Source organism: Antechinus flavipes, chromosome 1 (assembly GCF_016432865.1).
Source record: "Antechinus flavipes isolate AdamAnt ecotype Samford, QLD, Australia chromosome 1, AdamAnt_v2, whole genome shotgun sequence".
Classification (NCBI taxonomy): Eukaryota; Metazoa; Chordata; class Mammalia; order Dasyuromorphia; family Dasyuridae; genus Antechinus; species Antechinus flavipes.
The window spans coordinates 672,212,525-672,239,656 of record NC_067398.1 but is presented as its reverse complement, the minus strand read 5'-3'; the positions used below and the strand labels follow the sequence as shown (position 1 = coordinate 672,239,656).

Genomic DNA, 27,132 nt, shown 5'->3' with positions numbered 1-27,132 from the left:
CATCCATTCTCAGTCTACTTTGTTGGATCTTCATCCTGGTCAGGTGCACCACTGGGGCTCAAGAACTGGTCCTGGGCCCTCTTTACTTCTTTCTCTATAAAAATTAGCTTCCACTGGTTCAATTGTCTTTATGTAATTGATGTTCCCATCTGTAACTTCTCTCTGAATCACCAACTGCTTTTTGGATATTGGGAATTAAATGTCCTTTAGGAATCTTAAAGTAAAAATATTTGCAACAAAACTCATCTTTTCTTGAAAAATATTTTCCTCTTTCCTACTTCCTAATTAAGGGCAACATCATCCTTCCAATTATCAAGCTTTGCAACCTTGGTTTCATCCCTAATTTTTCATTCTTACTCCATATATCTCTGATGCTGGAGAAACTGAGCAAAATAGAGATTAGAGAGTATTTAATAATTTATTTAATGGAGAGATGTACTGGGATCAAATGGATCCATGTTTGGTCCCAGGGCTGAATGAGACTATCATCTCCAAGAATCCAGCCAACAATCAGAGTTCTCAATGACATATACACACCTGACTCAGAAGCAGAAGGTAGACTGAGGGAGGGGTGGAGTCCGAGAGGGAACTCTGACAGGTTGGGATGACCTTCGGGAGAGGGAATGACATGATGGGGGGAGGAACCCTGGAGATGGGGAGAGGCATCTTGATAAGACTGTATCTGATATTCTGATAGCTTGGGATGGGGAGAGGCATTCTGATAGTCTAAAACATAAGATTTTTTTTTTATCATTATCAAGTATTCTGATAAAGAGGGAGGGGAGGTTTTGCAGAACTGAGAAGCAGGGAAACCGAGGGAGGCAGGACTGAGTCAGGATAATTAGGGAAACTGAGTCAGGAGAATAAAAGAGAACATATCCAATGTTACCAAATGTTATTGTATATATAATCTTCACATCTCTCATATATATCTTCTCTTCATTCACACAACCATAACCTTAGTTTAAGCCCTCATTGCCTATTACTTTTTTGGGGAGGCAATTAGGGTTAAATGACTTGTCCAGGGTCACACAACAACAAATGTTTGAGGCTGAATTTGAACTCAGGGCTTCCTTACTCTATGGCCTATTCTCTATTCTATTGCATCACCTTAATCAGTAACTATTTAATAAGGGCCTACTTTGTACCAGGCACTGGGCTAAGCCTAGAGATTTAAAAAAAAAAAAAAAAAAAAGGTATGACAACCCCTATCCTGATCTTCCAATCTCTTGGGGGAAGATGAAGGAGAAGATGAAGACTGAGTAGGGGGATGGTCACTCAGTGCAGGGGCAAAGATCACAAGTTGAAAATGTGGATGCCCATCAATTGGAGAATGACTGAATAAATTGTGGTATATGAATATTATGGAATATTATTGTTCTGTAAGAAACGACCAGCAGGATGATTTCAGAAAGGCCTGGAGAGACTTACATGAACTGATGCTGAGTGAAACAAGCAGGGCCAGGAGATCATTATATGCTTCAACAACAATACTATATGATGATCAATTCTGATGGACCTGGCCCTCTTCATCAATGAGATGAACCAAATCAGTTCCAGTAGAGCAGTAATGAACTAAACCAGCTACACCCAGGGAAAGAACTCTGGGAGATGACTATGAACCACTACACAAAATTCCCAGTCCCTTTATTTTTGTCCACCTGCATTTTTTATTTCCTTCACAGGCTAATTGTATGCTATTTCAAAGTCCGATTCTTTTTGCACAGCAAAATAACTGTTTGGACATGTATATTTATATTGTATTTAATTTATACTTTAACATATTTAACCTGTATCAGTCAACTTGCCATCAGGGAGGGGTGGGGGGAAGAAGGGGAAAAATTGAAACAAAAGGTTTGGCAATTGTCAATGCTGTAAAATTACCCATGCATATATCTTGTAAATAAAAAGCTATAATAAAAAATAAAATAAAATAAAAAAACTAAAAAAGAAAATGTGATCTATGCAACTGGAATGAATTGTATGCTTTACAGACAATCAAGCACTTATAACAAGTAATATAAATAGAGGCTGTATAGTTTTTTAAGATGTCCTCTAAAAGTTCCTAATCTATTGTCCTTTAAAGTTATTAAAGAGAAACCAATTTTATTTAAAGAGAAAACACTTCAAAGGCAAGTTCTTTGCAAAACTGTGTGATGAAAAGGACTATTGTATAATGATGATAGGACTATAGGACACTTCTATGAAATTGTGAAACATCACTTTTCTCCTAGCAATAGAACTAAAAAGAAGAAATTGCCATTTTTCTCAGCAATATTAATAGGATAAAGGTAAACTTTGGATGGAAAATGCCATCTGCATCCAGAAAGAGAACTATGGAGATTGAATATGGATCAAAGCATACCATTTTCATTTTTTTCCTTGTGTTTTTTCCCTTTTGTTCTGCTCTTCTCAACATGATTCATATGAAAATATGTAAAAAAATGAATATACATGTATAACCTAAAAAAATAAGGATAAAGAAAATTCATTGTTCAGCAAAAATCTCTTGACAAATACTTATGTATTTTGGAGTTATTTTTGAAAACCTGAGCACTCTAAATCAAGGAAAGATCCTGAAATTGTGACAATGATCCTAAGAGGTAAAGTCATTTCTTTTTATGAGAAAGCTGTGGAAAATACATTTATAAAGTATTAGCTTTGAAATTTTTCAAAATTAAAAAAAAAATAGATGGTTCCCCAATGAAAGAAATAATCATTTTGTTTTAAAGATCATAGTATTTCTAAATATGAATGCAAAGGAAACCTACTTTCCATGTAGTGATACCATATATTTGGGTTGATTTCATCTGAACAAAAATTAATAGACTTTTATTGAATAGCACATTGAAACAAGTGTATGAGTCTGTTAATGAGTTTTCAATTGAATCAAATAGACACAAATTTTATTACCCTTGAAGTATCTTGTGTAAAAAAGTTTTTTTTGTTTTCATTTTTGCTGCAGTTATCATAAAGACAAAATATCTTGGCTGAAAAAGAATTACAAGTAGCAGTATCACTAATACTAAAATACTTTACACAAACCCCCCTCCCCCCCAGCAAGCCCACATATTACTGTAATGAATTGATTAGTAATTAAATCACTAATAAATTTTCAATTAGTCAAATTATCAATGCAATTATGATTATTTTGTTATGAATACATGGTTTGCAAAGTATTTTTAATCAAGAAATATTCCCCCATTTTATTATTTTTGCATTGTAAAAGTTATGATATCTGAATAACATATAACTTTAAGTAAATTATTCACAGATTATTTTATGAAAAATATGAGGGAAGTACGATTTTTTTTTTTTAATTAAGAGAGGAGTATAAATGTAATATGTTTGGAAACTACTGGACAAGATGATCTTTAAGGTCTCTTCTAGATAGGGGTGTAAATGAAGGACAGCTTTAATCAGGTCCAAGGAGCCTATTGTTAAAAGTTTTGTGTTAAATTTTAAACCTCAGAAATTGGGAAATGTTTCAAATCAGGGATATATTTATTGTTATGTTGATTGTTTAGACTTAAGAAAGTGATGGGAGAAAATGTTAAAAATGCAGATTAAATCTAAAAATGTGCAGTGGGCTCATCTCCTCTCCCCCCAAGAACTGGTTATTAAATAGAGGTGTTAACTACAAGCCTGCTTTCTGGTTTAACTTTTTAGAAATTTTGGAGCACTGGACCTGGAGTCAGGAAGCCCTGGGTTTTAATCTTTCTTTGGATATTTACTGTGTGATCCTAGGTAAGTCACTAATTTTCACTGTGTGATCCTAAGCAAGTTAATAACTTTTATATAAGTTCTTCATCTCTAAAAGGAGACAGTTAGATTCCATGACCTTTAAGGATCATTCCAATTCTAAATTTATGATTCTCTGAAACATCTGGATGAACATTCTCCTTTTCAGCAAATACGCTGCACTGGCCTTGTCATTAGGAAGATTCATCTTCCTGAGTTCAAATCCAGATTCAGATATTCACTTAACCCTGTTTGTAGAAGGAAAAAGCAAACTTCTCCAGGATCTTTGCCAAGAAAACTCCAAATGGGGTAATAAAGGGTTGATCGTGAGTGAAACAACTGAGTAGCAACCACAAAAATTTTTTTTATTATCTGATTTTGAGTGAATTCTACTTATTGAAAATGCATTCACTAAGTTATAGTATATAAATGTAAAGGAATATTATTCTATAAGAAATGATGAGCAGGCTGATTTCAAAAAAGTCTGGAAAGACTTACATGAACAATGCTGAGTGAAATAAGCAGAACCAGGAGAACACTATATACAGTAACAAAATTATGTGATAATCAACTGTGATGGATTTAGCTCTTCTCAACAATGGTCTTCAAGGCAATTCCAATAAATGGGATGGAAAGTACCATCCATGTGCAGAGAGGGAACTATGGAGACTGAATGTGGATGAAAGCATATTATTGTTACCTTTTTGTTTCCTTGCCTTTTTTCACATTGATCTGATTTTTCTTTTCCTTTTTTGATTAAAGCTTTTTATTTTAAACATAAGCTTAGGTAATTTTCAACATTCACTTTTGCAAAACCTTGTGTTGCAAATTTTTTTCTTTCTTTTCTTCCCACCCTCTCTCCTAGAAGGCAAATAATCCAATATGTTAAACATGTGTAATTCTTCTATACATATTTCCACAATTATCATGCTACACAAGAAATCATGCAGCATGATGAATCTGAAACTATGTTTAGAAGAACTGAATATGTTTAATCTATATTGGATTGCTTGCTGTATATGAGAGAGGGAAAGGAGGGAGAAAAATGTGGGACACAAGGTTTTGCAAAGGTGAATATTGACATTCTGGAAAGCAATTTGGAACTATGCCCAAAGTACTATGAAACTGTGCATACCCTTTGATCCAGCAGTGTTGCTATCAATTTGTATCCTAAAGAGATTATAAAGGAGGTAAAGGGACCCACATGTGCAAAAATGTTTGTGGCAGCCCTTTTTGTAGTGGCAAGAAACTGGAAACTGAGTGGAAGTCCATCAGTTGAGGGATGGCTGAATAAGTTATAGCATATGAATATTATGGAATATTATTGTTCTATAAGAAATGATCACTGGGATGATTTCAGAGAAGCTTGGAGAGACTTACATGAACTGATGCTAAGTGAAAAGAGCAGAACCAGAAAGGAGATCGTTATACCCGACAAAAGCAAGATTATATGATGATCAATTCTGATGGACATGGCTCTCTCAACAATTAAATGGTTCAGGCCAGTTCCAATAGTCTTGTGATGAAAAAGTCATTTGCACCCAGAGAGAGGGCAGGGGGAACTAAATATGAACCACAACATTTATTTTCACTCTTGTTATTGTTTGCTTGCATTTTGTTTTCTTTCTCATTTTTTTTCCTTTTTGATCTGATTTTTCTTATGCAGCATGATATTTATGGAAATATGTATAGAAGAATTGCACATGTTTAACAGATAATGGATCACTTGCCTTCTAAGAGAGGGGATAAGGGGAAGGGAGGGGAAAAATTAGAACACAAAGTTTTGTAAGGGTGAATGTTGAAAATTGTCCATGTATATATGTTGAAAATAATAAGCTTTAATTTAAAAAAAAGATTAATGTTGAAAACTATCTTTGCATGTATTTGGAAAAATAAAATAGTATTAAAAATATATGCCAAAAAAAATCCATTCAGTTTTGAATCCAATCACTTTTGATTTAGTTCTCCTTCTCTCCTCCCCCCACTTCCCCCCAGGGCAATTTTGGATTAAATGACTTGCCCAGGGTCACACAAGTAGGCAGTATTAAGCATCTGAGGCTGGATTTGAACTCAGGTTCTCCTGACTTCAAGGTTGATTCACTACGTACTGTGCCATCTAGCTGCCCCTGATTTACTTCTTAGGAATACTCTGAGGCACATAATGACTTGCCTAGGTTCATAACTGGTCAGTCAGTAAATATTTATTAACAATCTACTATGTGCCAGCTACTATGCTAAGCTCTGAGAATACAAAGAAAAATAAAATACAGTCCCAGAGCTTGAGGAGCTCATAATCTAATGGGGAAGACAATATGCAAACAACTGTATACATAAGGTACATAAAGAGTAAATTGAAAGTGTTCATAGAGGGAAGGCACTAAAATTAAGGAGGACTGAGAAAGGCTTTTTGTAGAATGTGGGACTTTAGCTGAGACTTGAAGGAGGCAGGGAAGCCAGAAGCTAGGGATGTAGGAAGGTGAGAATTCTAGTCATGGGGGTCAGCCAGGGAAAATTCCTGCAGAAGAAAGTTGGAGTGTCTTATTTGAGGAAATAGCAAAAAGACTAGGGTATTGGATCGAACAATACATATAAGAAGATGGAAGAGAGGTGTAAGAAGAATGGGCAACTTTTTACTCTAGATCTTAGTTTCAAGGGAATCACTTGAATTTGTTGAATAAGGAATGACATGGTCAGACCTGAACTTTAGGAAGATCACTTTGACAGCTAAGTGGAGGGAGATCCAGACCAACCCATCAGCAGGTTATTGCAATGGTCCAAGCATTGGGTGATGAGAAGGGTAGCCCAGGCAGAGAAGTGAGGTGAAAAGGTGTAGAAGTGAGTGTAAAGGTGAAACTGAAAGGCTTTGGTATCAGATTAGAATGGGGATTGCCGCGGATGAGTTCTAGTAAAGAGTTGAAGATGACACTTAAGTTGGAAATCTGAGAAACTAGGAAATTGTCGGTACTCTTGATCCTGACAGGAAAGTTTGGAAGGGAGAATGGTTTTGGAGGAAAGCTAGAAATCACTTCTGCATGTATTGAGGTTAAGCTCTCAATGGATCTAATAGGCAGCTGGAAATTGCAAAAAGGTTAGACCTGAGGAGATATTAGAAAAACATCGATATAGAAATGTTAAGTGAATCCATAGACTAGTGATGAGACTTGAACTCATATCTTGATGACTGCAACCCCAGAATAGTAATCACTAACTACTTTAAGTTTGCTTTTCATTTTGCAGATGACAAACTCTGAAGCTTCAAAATGCTTAGGTTGTATCATGAATCAATTTAAATTCCCTAGACAGAGATAGAAGGGTACATTGAGATCTCCTAATTGCTGCAACAAAAACAATAACAATTGCTGCAGTTTTTATGATTTTTATAATCTTTCCTCTCCTGTCTGATATGTAGAAATTTCAGTACATATACATCTTAATAGGGCTACAGTGGCATAAACAGCCTGGAGAAGGACTTTAGGAATAGATATTTTGAGCCTGGGTTATCAAAAGGTTTTCCTAGGACACAGAGCTTGACACTAGCTTCCTGGTCTACCGTTACAGGCTTGAGGATGACTGCTTAAAATAGATGGCCTCAGACTGGCCCTATTATGTAATCCTGCTTCATTCTGCTGGCTAATGGACACTACTATAAAGCTGCTGCCTTTAAGGCCTTCAGGAAATTCCTTGGGCTCAGCCAGACTTGCTGAACAGATGCTGGTCACCCAGCCTATGTAGTGTAGGTTATCAAAGACTTTGGCCCTCCATAAGGCAAAATTTGGACCAATGATGGAAACAAAGTTCTAAGCAGAAATTTTTACGTTAGAGGCAAATTTCATAAACCTCCATAAAGACAAAAGGTATAAAACATGCTGTCAGTTGGGTGGGGAACGGTATGGTAGGAAGATAGGTAGGATTCCTGGGATATTTGGGTTAAGGTTGCTGTTGGTGAATTAGATCTGATGAGACAGATCCATTAGGGATGGAGCTTTCCCAGTCATTCAGTTGATAACTTTTCTGTAACTAATAATTCTTTCTATCAGGTGCTATTTGGTCATTTCTACACTATTGAAAGAGCATTTATCATTGTAATCAGCATCTTTTAACCCTGATACTATGCCCTGCCTTCCGTATGACTCTGGGTAAAATTGAATGTGATAGAAAACTGGAATATAGAGGAGAGTCCTAACAATTATAGATGTTCAATCCTATAACTACTTGCTTAACTGGGCAGTGAGCTTCCCATAAACATGTTAAATAGAGGGTTGATGGCCCTGTCAGGGGTGTTTTATGGGGAATTCTTCCATGGGGTAAGGCAGTGGACTAGATGGTCTTTTAAAGTCACGAAGAGATAGCATCAGAGCACACATCAGATATGAAGAGAATCCGAAGCTTAATCCTCCTCTGACTTTAGGTAGGACACATCTCATTTCTGGGCCTCAATTTTCTGACCAGTAAAATGATGAGGTTGGACCAGATGGTCTTTATAAAGATCTTCTTCCAACTATAAATCCTATGATCTCTTCTTATCTCTAAGATTCCCACAGCAGGATTTACTGAGTGAGAGGCAAGAGACTTAGAAAGGAACGTAATTAATGTCCTGCATCAGGACCAAAATCATGAAGTAAATGAATTTTTCCATTTTCCCTGATGTGACCTACCCAAACCCTCTTCCCCAAAATATACAAACTAGGTTAAAATGTTCAGCATTTGGCACATAAAAAGAACCCTAAATATTTAACTGAAGGGGTAAGATATCTTAAAATCTAGCCTCATTTCATCAACTGAATCAAATTTGATAAATGTTTATTAAGTGTCACGTATGGGAATGAGAACAGAAAAACAGTGCTTCTCCCGTTTTATTTATGAGGAAACTGGGTTCCCGAGGATCATGATTTCATTGCAAGTCACCTAGCCATTCATCGACCAGCACAGACATTAGAAACCAAGTTTCCCTCCTGCCAAGCCAGTATTTTTCCCCATTACACTATAGTACCTCCACTCTGAGTCACCCATCTTTGACCTTATCAGGTTCCTCAGACTTAAAATCTGACAAAACCTTTGGTTAAACCCACAAATCTTGCCGGAGCCCCCTCCCCTAAGGGGAAGATAGGCACTGACTCAGCTCTCACCTCCCCCCATAGCTTAGATGGCAGTGGGTAAGGAAATAAAATTTCTGATGGATACCCCAAGATTGCATCTTCCTCTGAACTGCTCCGCCTCTCTTCCCGCCCCCGCAGGGATCCAAGAAGCACAAGGCAGGGGTTGCCCTCTGCATCCTCAATCGGGCTCCTCCTAGTCTCCTCTTGCTTGGGCCTGCAGACCCTCTGGATTCAGGGCCATTCGCCCGAGAACATTAGGGTTTGAATCTTGCTCCTGCTGCCTTGGAGGCCTTGAACAAGTCACTTCCCACCCCATGGCCTCAGTTTCCCCATTTGGAAAAGGAGGACGGCTTTCAAGTCCCAGCAGGAGGGAGCGTCGTGATTTCACCCCCCGCCCCCATCTTTTGCCAGAGGCCGAGGCAGAGGGGTAGCTCTGCAGCTCGTGCAGGCATCCCCCGGCTGGCCGCGGGAAGGGAGGGGGGAGGGCAGCTGAGGACAGGAAGGGAGAACCTAAGGGGGCGGGGGAGGAGAGAGCGGCGGAGGGAGGGCGGGCCTCTGGGGCCGTGCGTGCCGCTCGGCCCCGCCCCTTCGCGTCGGAGGAGTGGTTTCGCCCAGCCCCTGGCTCATTGTGCTCGCCTCACGCCGGCCCAAGATGGCGGCGGCGCTGGAGACCCGGGGGCTGTAACTACAAAAGAGCCAGCGAGCCAGCCGGGGAAGGAGCGAGGGAGGGAAGGAGAGAGCCTGTAGCCCCGCTGCCGCTTCCGCCGCCGTCGCCGCTGCCGCCGCCGCCGCCGCCGGTCGTGACTCCCGGGCCTCCGCCCCCCCCCTCGCGCCCCTCCTCCCTCGTTGCCCGCCCGCCCCCAGCCGCCCTCCCTCGGCCAACCGTCCCCGCGGTCGCCCGCCCGCCGGCCCTGCTGCGCCCGCCCCGCGCCCGCGCCCGCGCCCATTAGTATGGTGCAGCGGCGGCCGCGCTCGCGATCATGGGTGAGAAGCTGGAATTGAGGCTCAAGTCGCCCGTGGGAGCCGAGCCCGCCGTGTACCCGTGGCCCCTGCCGGTCTATGTGAGTATCCGCGTCCCGGCCTCGCTGTGCCCTGCGTGTGCTTTTACGAGCTTGTCCCTCCTCCGACCCCGCGGGGCCTTTCGTCCCAAGCCTGGGGGCACCCCCCTCCCCACCCGGCCCGCGCTACCCCTTCCCCACTAGTCTGTCTCCAGGCACCCCTCTGTGCGTTCTCAGACTCCGGACTCGGGGGCTGCTCCTTCCTCCTCTCCGAGACCCCCCTCCAAGCTCCGGGACCACCCTCTCCTCCCCAAAGTTGCACGCTTTCTGCCAAGCCCGTGCCGTGGGCTCCCCTGCTGTGCCCCGCAGCCAGCCTTCCTGCACTTTGCTTCCAAACTCCCCATGGCCCCTCTCACAATTTCCAGGCTCCTGCCAAGCTGCCTGCGCTACCACCCGCATGCCCTTGAGCACCTCTCTTCAGTTCCCCAATTCCCCCCCGCAACAAAACTTCTGGCCAGACCGCTTGGCTCACAGTACCCCTCTCAGAAGGCTCTGCAAACCCCTTCGGTTCCATTGAATCAATCGATCTGGGGATATTTATTAAGTGCCTGCTATGTGCCAGGCACTGTGCTAAGTCAACCTTCTGGGTTGACCTCTCTAAGCTCCTACTCTTTAATTGCCCGTTCATGGCTCTCCCTCCCATTTCAATTCTGGATATTCCCCTCCTGAATCCCCCCCCCAAAAAAAAAAAAAAAAAAAGCCTTCGGTTCCGGGACGCCCTTTACGGGGTTACCACTCATTTTTCCCTTTGGATTTTTCCACAATTCCATGCATGCACCTCTCCACCTTATGACTGTTCTTCGGCACCCCTTTTCTTCCTAATTCCTCCCCTGCTTTTTACCTGCTTCGGGCCCCTCGCTCCCCCCTCCCAATTCCCTAGACACTCAACAGTTTCTACCTCGTCCCAGGCAAGTGGCCCCCCCACGCCACCCCTGCCCGTCTTCCACGACCAGAATATTTCCCACCACTACCCCTACCACTTCCCCTCCCTGGTCCCAAACTCGCAACCCCCAGGCTCCAGGCTAATCCAGGAGCTCTCTCCCAGCATTGCTCTGCCCCCCACCCCCCACCCCGTTGTTGGTGGGGTTACTTGGGCGTTTGGCTAGTCCTCTCCCTGCGGAAAGTCATGGGGGTGGAGGTGGGCGGCCAGTGACAGGGCACCGCACTCTCATCAGTCACACCAAGTACCCAGCAGCCCAGGCAGCCTGGGAAATTGGGCAGTTGAAGTTATTTTTATAATTTTCCCCCTTGCTTTTCTGCTCCTCCTCTCCCCCCTCCCCTTCAGTCATGTGGGCATGATTCCTTTTTTAAAAAAGAAAAATGCAGAAGCAATAGGGGAATTTGGTTTCTAAGATGGCTCATCAGCCTTGACAGTTAAGCACAGGGTTGGGGAGGAGGATGGAGAGAAGATGTGACTAATGAAAGGGGGAAAAGTTAAAAAAAAATTTTTTTTTTTTCCTCGAAGAGCTCACAATTTTCCACAGCTGAAATGTGGGTTTTTGAACTTTCTAAGATGTTGCCTTTGTGTCAATATTCAGAGTAGTCGGCAATGGAGGTCAATATTGAGAGTAGTGGGTTCTTGGGGGCAGTCAGTCCATCAGTGCATGCCTCTTAAGTGTTTTTCTCCTGCCCCCATTCTCTTGGGAAATAGAGCAGTGTTTATGCGCAAGACTTTTTTCCCCAATGTCTGCTCCACCTACCAGTATTTCTGTTTAATATTCATTATATAAAAGCTCTATTTTATCTTCCAGTTGGATGAATTTAAGATGGTTCTTGTTTTTAATCGGTTGTATTATAGCTTACAGATTGTTCTTTAAGGTAAACAGGCTTTCTTCATTTTATTTTGTTTTATTATATTTTAGAAGAGTTTTGTGTTGTCTCCTTGTGAATTGTAGGAGCTGCTTAATGACCTCTCCCACTTCCCACCCCCCCATAACTGGACTGCATCTACATTTAAACTAGAAAAGGCTTTCTTTCACCAAATGGAAATTTACAAATGGCTCACACACTTGATAAAAACCCACTACAGTGGTTGGTACAATACTCCTTTACCCTTGACTTGGAAATATTTCTTTATGTTATTGAGCGTATTGTAGAAAGTAAAATAGCAACAAATGATATCTATTTTTGGTGACATTTTACTTTGAAACTGGGAGAGGGGGGCTCAGGTGGAGATGACTGATAGAATCTAACATGTTGGAGCTTGATCTAAAAAAATACCCGATAGGCCATTCCTCTTTTGGAATTGTATATATGTATGAATTTTTGGAAGATCCTGCTTTGGATCTGTGTAGAACTGGCTAACATTTGCTTTTGGCTGAGGATTCTTAGGTGCAGCTACATCTGTGGGGCTGTGGTTTCCCAAAGCTCTGCTAATACCAGGACTTTCTATTTTTGTTCATTCTGTTTCCAGAGAGATGTTGAGCCTTCCAGCACTCAAGCAGTTAATGCAGCTTTTCCTGTAGGGCAGCTCTGGGTGTGTTTGGGTCTGTGTATACAGTATAGACAGAGGGGGAGGGGAAATTTTTCTGTTGGCAGTATAAGAAGAAAAGCTTTTTTAACATTGTCACCTAATCTTACAAGATTATAGACAGATGTTTCCCAGGAAATAGTACTAGTTACTTTCAGGTGCATACTAGTTGTGGTCAGTTGCCTTTTTAAAAAGATAAAATAGGTGGTATTTTTAAAAATGTTAATGCTGTTCTTTATGTTTGTAATTCATTTTGAGAGGGTTTTTTTTTGGGGGGGGGAGGAATCTATTTGATTAATTTATAAATTTAAGAAATATTCTGTTATTTGAATTTGCCTTGCTGGGTTTCACTTTTACAAAAATGAAATGTCATCTGGAGTCAGTGAAATTTTTTTTGTCCAGAAGCTTGGTTGAAGAGACCATATGTCTTTTTTTATGTTGTGAAGGGAAAAGGTTATTTGCAACTTAACTGTGGTGCAATCGATGGCTTTTTGGCTTCCTGGGTTAGGAAGAACTCCTTTGAACACTGCAGTCCTCTGGCTTTCTAATGTTGGACAGCCCTGAACTACAGACTTTTCCCTCCCTGGCCCGGGCTTCATTTGGCAGAAGTGGGCTACTCATGTGTTGCCGTCTTTCCAGAGCTGTTTGACGTCAGCAAAACATTTCTTAGTTTCACTGCATATTCACTTTGTATTTCTGAGTGGTAGGAGAACACAAGAGATAATGTGATTTTGTATATGCTCTTCTTTTCCCCAAATACATTGTTGGGTTCAGGAGATTGTATTTAACAAATCTTAACCAAAAGTGGCACCTTTTGCATTTTTTAGGCTTGTCTGTTGCAATTTGGGTAACTGCTTTTGAGAATTAAAGCATTTTGGAAGACAAATGGCTGAGCTTAAGGAAAATTTTATTTTGTGAATGCTAATCTCATGAAGTTGTTTTGTGAGCATGTGAGCACCAAGTTGAAGAAAATGAGTGATTTTTGAAATGTTTTGATGGAATTAATAATTTGAATTAAGACAGATTTAGCTTGCTTTAATTTTTAGGAAGAAACAAAACATGGTTATCCATATTTGGATTTAGGTTTTTCTTTGCTATTAACTTGCTTAGCAGTTAGGTAAGTCTTTTCTGGGACTCAATTTCTTGTTATCTGTAAAGATAGACTGGATGGACTTCCAAGTTTCTTCCATTTCTCATTCCAAACTCTGGACAGGTTCCTCCCTAGAAAATGGAGATTTCAGTTCACAGGAGAGAAAGACAAAACAACTTCTCTCATGTTAAATGGATAGTCAAATTTCATAATCAGTTTATCCTACTATTCTTTAGGCTGATGACATTCTTCCGCCCTCCTTTTCCCTTCCTCTCTTAAAACAGTGCTAGGGCCATTTCTAAGATAGGAGCCCTAACCTATTTAAATCAATTTAAAACAACTTTCTGATTGGCTGACATACATATGCTTGTCAGGATTTGGAAAGAATCTAAGAAGATGATGTAAAACATATATTTCCCTTCAAAACTAATTAAGGCTGTGGGAGGGGATGTAAGGGTGTTTCAGATACAGCCTCCCACTGATTTATACACAAAACTGAAAGTATGACTTTTCCCCCACCCGCCTTCTGCTTCCTTCTGAGGGAAAGGCCATGATTTTCTAATGAATACATGGTGAGCAGTTGTGTCCTTACCGTGCTGTGTTGAATAGAGCATGGTGAGTAATCTCTCCCTGTGACTCAGAAAATATTTTCTGATGCTGACCTCCATTTTTATGAGTGCCCTCCTTAATCAGAGCTCAAATGGGTTTACTCTTACTGAAATACAAATTAACTCTTGACTTCTTTTGGTGGCCAATAATAAATTTAAAGAAGTAAAATTAAATTGTGAAAATTGGGACTTAGAAGTTAGTGTCAAAATATTTTATTTATTTTTCTTGGTATTTATTTTATTTAAATATCACATGCCCCAAATTTAGTGCTTTCAAGGACTGGATGACATAATTTTGTGTTAATCAATAATTGCTAGAGAGTTTGAGACAGGATAAAGTTTTGAGAATCATTAACATAGAGACAGTAATTAAATCCATGAGAGCTGATGTGTTGAGAATAATAAATCAGTTGAATGTGCTAAGGCAAATTTAGTGGTAAAAGAATACTGGCCTTGGGTCTTAGTAATGTAACCTTTAGGTAAGTCATTTGTCTTTCTGAAATGGGCATTGGAATAGGTCATCACTGACTTTGTCTACCTACTGAACAAGTTCTTGCCTTCCTTTTTTTAAAGACAATTATCTACTTCTCCTTTTAAGGTATGTCTAGCTCTCTAGTTTTGAAAGCCAAACAAACCACTACTTGTCTCCACCCCTACTTTATCTGATGTACTTTTTCTATTCTCATTCATAGCTTAGCTTGCCTGAAAGGTATAATCTATACTTTTCATCTCCCCACCAGGATTTTAGAGATGGAAAGGATTTCAATGGTCATCTCGTCTAGCTTATACCTGAAAAGGAAACCTCCCTGGGTGTCAAGAAATGGATCTCCTGTGCAAGCTTGAATGCATCCAGTGAGCAGGAACTGATTCCCATCTTGGTTAGCCTATCCCATTCTTGGATTATGTTTAAATAGTATGGAGCCTAAATTTACCTTCTTGCAATTTAGACTCACTGTTCTTGTTTCTATGTGAGGAAAGTCCAATCCTTCCGTAGGAAAGACATTAACCAATCTGCCAGATCTCTTCTTGCTAAACTTTCCTCAGTGGTTCAAATTATTCTCAGGATGGTAGATTCTGGAACTTTCCCTTCCTGCTTGCCTCTTTAGGTGATCAGTGACTTTCACCCTGTGACAGGGGCCCAGTAAGAGGGACTGTCGCTTCTACATTGCTGGCAGCAAAGCCCCTTTATGTAAATTGGATTTGCTTACTTGGCCGTTGTATAATTTTCTTACTGCTGCAGCACATGGACTTTGCAGTCTGTTGAAGACCCAGAACTGTGGGAGAGTGCTTATCTAACCAGGCCTCCTTGGAAACTCATCATGCCCAAGTGACCAGTGCTTCCTGTTATACAAACCCAGTAGTGTTCTCTTAATTTTTCTGCACCTCTTTGCTGCCTTTGTCACTAAAGAAAATTAAAATAGATACTCCTTTTGACTTCTTCTGTGATATTTTCCACTTTGTTTTTTTCTCTGCAGGGCCCTTCTTGCCTTCTCCAGTCAGTTTGATTTTAGTTGTATATTTGTCTTTTCCTGCCTTCTGAAGTCCTGTGCATTTACATGGTTATCTCTAAGCAAATGAAACCCAAATTTTCATTTCTAGCCCTTGTCTGTAGTGCATTTTGTCAACTCCTTAAAATAAGACTTGCCTGAAAATGAATTGATTTGCTTGGCCTGGATTCTTCACTATTTCCATGTAACGTGACTTTTCCAAGTCTATTGATAACTGATCTACTGTCTCCTCAGTGAGTTTATCGTGCTAGCCTTTCCTGTCTCCAGTCTCTTAAGTGTTGTTGATTAGAGATTCCTCATTCTACCTGACTAGTATGTTTAAATCCTCTTCTCTATCTATCACATTAAAGGTTAAAAACCCATTCTAAACTGACTGAAGAAGCTAATCGGAGTCATTAATTGATGACTTAGACATGACTGTTGCTTGAAGAAACTGAAATACTATTGCCAGGCACTCTCCTCCCTATACCACCTCTCTGAGATCTCCAAATACCCTCATCCCTTCTTACCCTGCTTTCAGAGGAGGTAGCCTTCCCCCCCCCCCCCCCATCAAGGTCTCTTTGTGCCTTATTTTCATGAGATCCGTGAACTTTTAAAATATTTCAACATAATTTTTTGGTAATTCTTTATATTTTCTTATAAATTTAAAAACATTCTTTCAGAGGGTTCATAGCCTTTATCATGTTAACAGAGTCTGAGTCAAAAGCTTCAGAAATTGTTCTTCATGGACCACTGATACATTCCCATGTCATCAGTGGGTGAAAGGAAGGTAATATTGGAGGGAAATACATGGAAGAGAGTGAAGTGTAAGGGGATTGAAAAGGTAGGAAGGAGTCAGGTTATTTTATTGTGATGTCTTGTTTGGCACACTACCTTGGACATAGTAAATGGCTTACTTGTTCCTTTCTGTCTCTCAGAGACAAACAGAATTCATGTTTTGCCTTAGAATAGGGAGACACTATTGTTTATTGATTAGAGGCGTAATGTGGTTAGACATGCTGAAGAAAAACTACTTTGGCAGCTACAGGTAAATGATTGGAGGAGGCAAACAATTTGAGAGAGGATAACCATTTTTGTAGAACGCTGATGACAATTGAAGAGATCTGGGAATGGAGAGAAGGGGACAGACCAAATATGTGGCTAAGTGGTGTGAGAATGAAGGATCTACATCGGGATAGGGAAGTCCGGTGCTGTCCTTGCAAGTTGGAAAGGAGGGAGAATTTTATTTTGATCCTTTCAACAAATATAGCATTCTGTGCAGGACATTGGGAATATGTGAATCAGCATGGACAGTGCCTTCCCCAAGGAGATGGCTTCTAAGAGGCTTATCATTATGTACCTAGAAGAAGTAAAATTGGAGATAAGGTAATAGAGGCAAAGAAGACTTCTATAGACAAAAAGCTCTGAGGGAAAAGTGAAGCTGAGGATGGTTTCAGCTGGAGGATTAAGAAAGGGTTATTCTGGGAGAGGTAACACTTTGTGAAACTTTGAAGAGGATTTTGATAGAGATAGGAAAAGATTCTGAGACTTTGGCAGTCTGCCAGAATGTGCAGAGGGTCAGGTGGCAGCTTGGAGTCCAATTGGATAGGGATGCAGAATCTTGGGAAATTAGGCTGCAAAGTAAGTTGGAACAAGGTTGTAGAGGAACCTTAAATGCTAGGGACCAAAGGAGTTATGTATGTTTTCCTCCTGAAAGTATAGAGTCAAAAGTTTCAGAAGGATTAATGATATGTCCAGACTTGTTTGGGAAAATGTATCAAGGGTGGACAAGAGAAGGTGGGAGACTTAAAGGAGTGAATTTTGGAAGAGAAATAGTGTAGAATGAATCAGTAAGCACTTCCTATGTGCCAGGCATTGTGTTAAGCCTTGGTTATATTTGAAAGTTAGAAATTTACTTCTTTTAGAATGAGCTTTTTTTTTTTTTTTTTTTTTTTTTAAAGAAACTTAAATGATTTATTTTTATTGTTGGACTTCCACAAATTGTGCACTAAAGATTAAAATTTTAAAAGATTAAATTTTAATTTGGTGAATAGAGTGTATATCTTGGAGTCAGGAACAACTCAATTACAATAGCTGTCAACCCCTCCAGTCTCAATTTCTTTATTTGTAAAATGGGAATAATATATACAGTACTTAATATACCACCTTGTAAGACTCAGATTTTAATAACTATTTAAAGTACTTTGCATACCTTAAAAAAGTATACACATGTCTCCAAAAATTTTGAACTAAATAGGTCATACTTGAAATTTTTTAAGGTTACCTTTTTTTTTTAAGTATTTCATTTTAGAAATGAATACCTGTGTCAAAAACAAAAACAAATAATTTCATGCCAAAGTTGTTGTTGGTCCATTGCATCCATCAACTAGCATTTGGAAAGTCTTTCAAAGGTGTTTTCCTTTATAATATTGTAGTCATTATCTGAGGTGTTCTGCTTATTTCACTTTGCATCATTTCTTGTGAGGTTTCACTTTGTTGTAGGATAATAAAACTACACTATATTCATATTCCAAGCTTTGTTCTGCAAGTCTCCAATTTGTGGGCACTCACCTCTTAGACCCAAGTCTTTGATAGAATAGAAAGCTACTGTACAATTGTTTTTGTCCTTTTGTCTTTGATCCTTTTGGCATATATACCTAGTAGAATATGATAGCTCTTCATTCTGTCTCTCAGTATCCATAAGGGCACTTAAGGGTTCCTCTCTTAAAACATGGTGTAGATAAGACTTGACTTGCACCCTACAGTGAGACTGTTTTCCTTTGTTTTAAATAATGTGCTTCTATTAATTCAGCCTAAATTTAGAGTGGGGTTTGCTTATTTTTTTAGCCAACTTAAGGTCAGTTGTCTCCATGAACATGCAGTGCTATTATTACTTAATTAGCCTGATGCATTCCAATTCTCAAGATTCTCTTTTTCCCATTATGATCTTTATAATCTTTTATGTATTTGAGAGAAATTAATCCATTCTCCAATCTTAGAGATTTTATATTTGTTGAGTATTGGATGGCTGTGCAAGCACATGCACAGTTTTCTTCAGAGCATAATTTTTAGACCCTTTTTCTCGTTTTGTCATTCACTTCAAGTGATTACACAGATGAGAATTTGGTTGGTACAACCAAAGGAGAAAGTGTCTTATTGTAGACACTGCTTATTGTAGCAGGAGTAGTTGCTATCTATTAGCAGCCTTTGGCTAGATCTGAGCTCTGTAGATGATTCACTGCAGAGTTGTTTTTCTCACTGAGGCCTCTTCCCTGAGCAAAAAAAACATTCCATGGGAGGCAGAGTGAATCATAGATATCAATGATAGAAAACCCTTATTAGATCATTGACTCATCTCCTGTCTGAGTAGAATTGAAGCAGCATCAACTTTTTTTTTTTTTTTGATCCTCCTGTTGCATTTCTATCTAGCCCACTTTTGATGATTAAACTACTAAACTATTTTTTGAGTTGGCATGACTCCCATTTCTGTGCACTCACAAACATGGTATGATACTCCATCATTGGAATGTTTTTTTTTTCTCCCAATAACTGCAATTGAAAAATTTCAAATTCAATAAATCAATGAATATCTTTGAGTGTGTCATTATAGCAGCTGCTTAAAATTGTGGTTTATTGGATAGAAAATCCTTTCTAAAATAGTGAAGATCTTAAATAGATGTCTTAAAAAAACTGGATTTTTTTTTTTTTTTAAACTGGCAAATGGATATTGTGAATACCTAGGAAAACATTGTTAAGGAGAGTGACGATGGATGACCTGAGCTGAGCTCCTGTAGAGCCTTTGGTCTGGAAATCTGGAGCTGCCAGTGCACTGAGGAGAGTAGGCTAGACAATGAGAGGAACTGCAAGGGCAGGAAAAACGGCCAGATAGGAAATCAGACTAGGAACAGGGTCTCCATTTCACTGGGTAGGAGAGAGAAAAGAATACATTTTAAGGCCAGTTAAGTTTGTCAGGAAGGGCCCATAAAATCAAAAGGCAAAGAAATCTCTTTGAGAGACCAAATAGTTTTTTAACCTATATTGGCTGGAATTGAAGAGATATTGGGTATTTCATTAAAACCCCAATAAGGAGGATTATTGGGGCTATTTCTCAACTATATGCTGATGGCTCTCAAATCTACCTTTTCTTGATCTAGCCTCTCAAGTGCTGACCTATCTCTGGGCGTCTCAGACATCCTGGATAAGCAGTAGACCTTTTCTTCACACCATTCCCCATTCCCCTTTTCTCTCCTGTTGGTGGAGGGGACTACACCATTCCTCTCATTCCCTGAGGTTCATTTAAGTCATCCTGGATTCCTCACCACCTTTCTGCCTCCTACCAAGGCCTATGTATTTCCCCTTGCCAACATCTCACATATGCCCCATTTTCTTTTTTTTTTTTTTTTTTTTAATTTTTATTTAAAAATTACTTTATATTGACACTCATTTCTGTTCCGATTTTTTTTTTCCCTCCCTCCCTCCACCCCCTCCCCTAGATGGCAAGCACCCATTTTCTTCTGACATTCCTGTCCCTCTGATGCAGACCCTCATCACCTCCTATTTGGACTACTGCAGTATTCTGGGGGAGGAGGTGGTGGGAAGGTGGAGTCTCCCTACCTCAAGTCTCACAGGTTCCTATCCTTCCACTATTAAACCAGGAAAGTAATTTTACAATTATGTCACTTTCCCCTACTTAACAAATCTAGGCTGCTATTGCCTCTAGGATTAAATTCAAAGTATTCTGTTGGGCATTTATTTAAACAACCCTTCTTAACCTAGAGCCCTAGAGGTACTCGCACCCCCCTCCTCCACTACCACCACCACTCCCACTCCCACTAAATGTTATTACACCTTACAGAGGAAGAAAAAAAAAATACTTCACCCTCATCCTCTTGTCTCTCTCCTCACCACACCCCTACCCTAAGTTCTCTCTCTTTCACCTTGATGCTTTTTTTTTTCTGGCTTCCTTTAAGCCCCAGCTAAAATCCCTGCCTTCTACAGGAAACCTTGCCTAACTTCTTTTAATTCTAATACCTTCACTCTGTTGATGATTTCTTATTTATCCTGTATAAAGCTTGCTTTTTATTTATGTTCAGTTTTCTCCCCCTCTCATCCCTACATTAGATTAAGTTCCTTGAGGGTAGGAACTGTTTTTTGCCTCTTTAGGTATTACCAGTGCTTGGTTCAATAATTGGCACAAAGTATTTCTTTAATAAACTTATAGTTTATTTCTGGAAATTACATAGGACAGAATTTATTTGTTTACTTAAACTTTTGTGTGTAAATTGCAGTGGGGGAAACCAGAGAATGGTGTTCCCTTCAGGAAAAAAAAAAATTGGCCTTTTTTTTCAGTGGAACTTGTGTAGACAGTGAAAAGGGAACTCAGTTAATCAACAATGAATTGAGGAATCTTGTGGCAGAAACTTGGAGGTGGGGATTTTTTTTGGAAATTTCAAACTTGTACCTAACATTTTCAAGCAGGGAAGGAAGCCTGTCCAGCTTGTTCATTTTATAGATCGGCAAATATAAATATCTTGATGAGAGAAACTGGTGTCATTTTTGAAAGTTGCTTAAGAAATTTTAATAGTGTTTGATAGGTATCTTGAAGATGGTTCTCTTTGGATTATTGTGTTTTCATGGAATATTTATTGTGCTTTTTGATTATCTCTGTTCTGACAGTTTTTTGCCAAGACTTAATGTGATGATCCACTAAAGTGGAGGAATATTGCTTAAACATGATTAATTTTTTTTTGAAGTACTGGGCTAAAGGGATATATTATATCCCTATATTCCCTCCATCCTACCATTCACTGGCTTTTGGGGTTACTCTCTCTAGTTGAGTAGTCTGATGAGATACAGGTGGCATCTTTAGTGTGAAAGTATAATAATATGATCATGTCTGAGATAGTATTCCTGAAAGGAAAGTTTAAATATAGGGCCCAGGATGTGATGAAGCTAGACATGACTGTTGTATTGGCAGGTCTTAACCTCCTTCTCTGGTCATAGGGTCATCCCGCCAAACTGGGGGCAGCTAGTGCTGCAGGAAAGATGTGTTGACAGACACTGGCCTTAACCCAGATTCAGCTTGGAAGTTGTTCTCACTGGTCACATGCCTGAGCCTAGTTTAGTTAAGGGGCCAAGGGTGTAGTAAAGCCTGAATGGGAATCACTTTATGACCCTGTTATGTGGTTAAGCATCTCCCCACCAGCTTGAGGGCAGCTTGGTAATGGCCATATTTAGGATGTGACTTCAGCCCTTTCTATGGCATTGGTTTCATATTTGAATGCATCAAAAGTTTGGACTAAAGCCAGAGATAAACACCCTTGGAAGGTGAGCTGCTGCCAGTGACGGCCATGTTCTTTACATACAATTCTTGGCCATTTGGAATCATTTCAGGTGCCAGTTTTAAACTGTCGTTTGCCAGCATCATTATTGGTGCCTGTTGAATTCAAGAAAGGATTTTGGAATGGATGGATGCATGCCTTTGATAAATGCTGCTGATGTCTAGGAGAGTCACCGATTCTCTAGCTAATGGACAATCACTCAGTTATTTGGAATGATTGGAGAATTAAGCATGTTCAGCCCAGTTGAATTTTCCCAGATGGGAGCAGCCTCTCCCACTCTTCTTCCTGCTTTCCTCCCCCAGTTCTGGTTTTTCATTAACTTGGAACTTTAAAGTGCCCATTCCTTGTGGAATGGTACTGCCCTATCGAGTCTGGAGGACACAGTTGTGGAAAGCTCTGTTATGAATAGCAAGGACAACTGCTTAGTTACTTTGTGACTTTGGGTGAGCTACTTAACTTCACTGGAGTTGTAACAATAGGTGTTAAATTTCTGAGTTTTAATTTTATATAACAGCTATTTGTCAAAAACTTAGATAATTGATCTATCGTTTAAAAAACTAATGGGAGTAAGATGTCATTGTAGCTGGAAGTTGCAGAAAACAATTCTGTAAAATTTGAAATTTGAGGGGGAAGGAAAGTAGTTACTGATGGGATTTAAAATAAACTTTAAAGAGGAGGTAGTAATTCAAGAGGAGAGAGGACAGTGGACAAAGTATGTATTATACTTTACTACTTTCTTAAGGAGGATTCTGAACCTATCTGGGGTGGATGGACATGGAATGGGCACTCAGAAGTTAAAAGTTCTGGTTTGAATGTCTAGTTCTGTCATTTTCGGTGTGAAGTTGGGCGGGGGAGAGCGATGCCTGCTGTTAATGGGGATAAACATTTAACCTTTCTCATAAACAAATGGAGAGATTACTTAGGGAGCCATGTAGTTGTTTCTTGAGAGCCCCAAAGACTATAGAAATGGATGATATTTGGTTTCTTATGGGCTAAGTCAGATTACCCAGATCGGTTTGTAAGAATCAGTGGTTCTGAGAGGCTTATTCCTATAAATAGAGTTTTAGTGAATGGATACTATTATATCAATCTCATCTTATTTTTACAAATATATTTATTTGATCATAAAAATCCAGCAAACCATGCACAGATTCACTTTATAAAGGAAGACATTTAAATCCTGAATAAGAAGGTCTTCATAGTAGGAGGGAATTAAATGGATGGGTCCAAATATCTTTAGTGAGATATATAGCTTCTTATGTTTTGAATGGTAGGTAATCCACTCCTGTAACTTAGGCAGGTGTAATACTTATACAATGAAGTAGGCTGCTGGGCATCAGTCACCACAACATTAGATATCTCTTAAAGAAGGAGGTTTTCAGAGATTTCTTATGCTTCTTTTGTTCTTTTGATCTGCTTGAAACTTAGTACTCATATAACTCAAATAACTGCTTCCTGATAAATTGCGTATTTTAGAGATTAGTAGCATATTTTACTTCAATGAAATAAATACTTCTCCAGAAAATACATATTCGTGTATGAATTAGGAATTAAAACATTGAAGGGTGAGAGAAAAGAGATCTCTTTCTATACATACATATATCCATATATGTAATACCTGTGATTTTTGTATTGAGAGCTAAAGGTGTCTAGCTCTAGGAAGATAAATATTGCTTGAGAAATAGATCCATTTTCATATTAATTTATCCATTACAAGTAGATGAAATCAGTAAAGCATTTATTTCTTCTGAATTTAGAAATGAAGAATATTCTCTAAGGTTTACTGTCAAAAAATCTTAAGTGCGTGGGTGTGATGGGTGGAAGTAAGGGGGAATTAGAACCCCAGATTCCTAAGACCTCTTCTTTTGTTTCCCAATAAAAAATATTGCATTTCTTCTTGTTTGTAATGTATGCTTTTATTTTCCTTTATTTTTATTATTACCATCACTATCATTATTTTATCATTGCCAGAACTTTGGCATAGTATGTTTTCTGGGAAATGAAGATATATGGTTAGAATGCTCAGAGAATTGGATGTTTGAATTAATTGAATTATATACATCGTTCTAAAAGTCTCAGTGCAATTTTAAGTTGCAGTTGAAGTTTAAAATAGTCCTGAGACTTTGGGAACATAATATTTTTAAAACCCATATTGAAAACCTTTGTAAAATTTCATGCCTTATCAAGGCCAAAATGGTGAACATATAACCCATATGACGTTGGGCAGATTGCTTGGATTAGTTTGTGTGAGATGGCTTAAAATCCTTTGATTATATGTGTGTCTGATCATTTCTTTTAAGAAAATAAAAAAAAATTATAGCTTTTTATTTTCAAAATATATGCAAAGATAGTTTTCAACATTCATCCTTGTAAAATCTTGTGTTCCAAATTTTTCTTCCTTCTTCCCACTCCTCTCCTAGATGGCAAGTAATTTAATATAGGTTAAACATGTACATTTCTTCTATACCTAGTTCCACATTTATCATGCTACACAAGACAAATCAGATCAAAAAAGAAAATAAATGAGAAAGTAAACAACAACAAAGATGGAAATACTATATTGTGATCCACCTTCAGTCCCCATAGTCCTCTCTCTGGATGCACATGGCTCACTCTCTCTCTATCACAATCTATTGGAATTGGCCTGAATCACCTCATTGCTAAAAAGAGCCTGTCCAGTGCCTGTTCACTTCTAAGTACCTCAGGGTTATGATGATGAAGATTCCATGGACTTAAAGGATGTGGGCGTTTGGGTTCCACACATTATCTTAGGGATTTCTGAGGCCATTTAACCTCAACTTCTCTCTGACAGTTCCTCTTTGCAACATCTTCAACAAAGAAGTTATCTAGCTTCTCCTTGAATGACCTTAGTGAGGATGTACCAGTGTTTATGGATTATCTTAATTGTTAGGAACTCTTCCCCAGGCTCCCCTTTTACATTTAGTAAAAATCTGTTACAGAATTTTAGCAAGATTCCTCCTTCCCTTCCCCACCCTTTCCTCCCTCCCTCATTCCAGTACTCCTAGTTCTGCTTTTGGTGCCAAGCAGGACAAGTGTTGCCCCTCTTATTCTTCTCCATCTCTTGTTCTGCTAACTTTTAGGGCATGGAGTTTGGCCAGGCTCATTGCCCTCCTGGATGTTTTTCGGTCTGTTAGTGGCTTCCTGAAAAGGAAGACTTTGCAAAATTCCTCATGAGTTCTTTTTCTCCTTAGGGAGGAAATACAGTTTAGTGGAAAGAAATTGGCTTTGGGATTGAGTGATTCACTACTCTGTTCTTGGACAAGCCATTAAACTTTGGAAGTTTGTTTCCTCATCTGTAAAGTGGGGATGGTAGAATTTGTAATGCCTTACAAGGATGTTTTATATATATATATATATATTAATTGTACTTGTGGTTTCCTAATTTACCTCCCATTTACACTCTATTTCATTCCTTATTAGACATGTGTCATTTTGCTCCCATTAGAATGTGAATTTGAGGACAGGGACTGTATCTTTACCTTTGCATCTCCAGACAATGCCTGGTACATACTGATTGCCTAATAAATGTTTATTGACCATTGTTTGACTGAGTCCTGGTGAAGAACTCCCTGTGCCAGTGCAAATAAGCACCTATGCTTCCACTTAGATAGTCTTACAGAGAGTTACTTGGGTCCTACCAGTTAAGTGCCCAGTGTCACGTAGTTGGTGTCTTGTCAGAGAAACTTGAACCAGAGTTTTCATGACTGTATCCCTATACTATGTTCCCTTTTCAAAAATATTTTCTATGCATTTATGTGTTTGACAGCTGGGAATAAAAAGAAAAATCCTGCCTTCAAGGAACCAACATTTTATTAAGAGAGAAACATCCATCTGTATGTACCAGATAAAAGGCAAAGTTGGGAGAGGATACTGGTACCTGGGGGAGGAAAAAAGGTTCCTGTAGAACCTGCATACTGTAATTTAGTGCTCATAGAATCATAGAAATAGGACTAAAGAGATTCTCAGTGTACATGAAGAACCTGAGACACAGAGTGTAGGTAAGTCATTTGTTTAAGGTCCATTACAAAGGTATTATAGAAGAGAGCCCTAGATATGAACCCAGGTCATCTCACTGCACTTTGACTTTTTTCTCTTTGGTATACTGGTTTACACTCCCCTTGCTCTGCCCCCAAGCTTCTCTAAGCTCCTGGAAGGCAGAGGATTGTGATTGTTCGTTTTAGACTTTGCATTGTTCAGCACTGCTTATATTTCATTTTAGTCGAACTGAACTGATCTCTTTCATGTAGAATTCCAGTATAGAGAAGTTTTTAACACCGAGCAAGGAACACTGAATTTCCCTATTTAATTACTCACATAGACTTTTTGTGGTTTCTGGTAATTCTGAAGCCAAGACAGGGGCTCATTTGTCAACATTTGTTAATTGTAGGTCATATAGAGTTCTTTTGTTTACACACCATTGTCATTGTTTATAGTGTTTTCTTGGTTTTTCTTAATTCACTTTGCATCAATTAATGTCTTCCCATGCTTTTTTGAATGGCCCTTTTGCAAGAAAAGTGATCACATTGAGAATTCAGTAGAATTTGATGTGGTTGCCATTGAAATATTAGTGATATTAGTGATGCTAACTTTTGGATTAGGTGTGTAGATTTGGCTTTTAAGTGTATTTTCTGTTTTAGTATAGATTTATAAATCTCATTGCTCAGAGTTGAGATACTGAATTCACTATAAAATCACACCATTACTTAACATTACAAAGTCTAAAATGTTTTTGTCTTAATAGTATGATTGTAAAATAAGTGGAGAAAAGTAGGTAGTATTTTGAAAATTCAATTTTTTTTTTTTGTATTTTCTTTTCCTCTCCTTTTCTTCTCCCTCCCAATTGAGAAGGCTAGAAAAACTAAACTCATGTGTGAAACAAAATCCAGAATTGGCCATATTCTCCATCTTCCACTCTCCCCCCAAAAAAGCAAAAGAGAGAAAATATGCTTCAGTTTGCCCTCTGAGGCCCTATATTCTTTATTTGGAGGTAAATAGCATATTTTCTCGTGACTTGGAACTGAGTCATTATGTGAGTCATTAAATCTTCTGAAGTTGATTGTCATTATATTTTTGCTATTACTATATAAATTGTTTTGGTTCTGCTCACTTGATTTTCCATCACTTCATGCTTTTTTGAAGCCATCCCTTTCATAATTTCTTACAATCCAACAATAATAACACTTTCATATATCAGTTTGTTCTCAGCCATTCCCTTTCTTT

General features: G+C 39.0%; 1 protein-coding gene across 1 annotated transcript in view; it reads left to right on the top strand.

Moving 5' to 3' along the window:
* The first annotated feature begins 8,558 nt into the window (after positions 1 to 8,558).
* DOT1L (DOT1 like histone lysine methyltransferase) overlaps positions 8,559 to 27,132 on the top strand; it is a 123,893-nt gene continuing 105,319 nt past the window's right edge. The window contains exon 1 of the mRNA XM_051972241.1: positions 8,559 to 9,898. Within this exon, the coding sequence (XP_051828201.1) occupies positions 9,818 to 9,898 (81 nt within the window). The 5' untranslated portion in view covers positions 8,559 to 9,817. The remainder of the gene's footprint in view (positions 9,899 to 27,132) is intronic.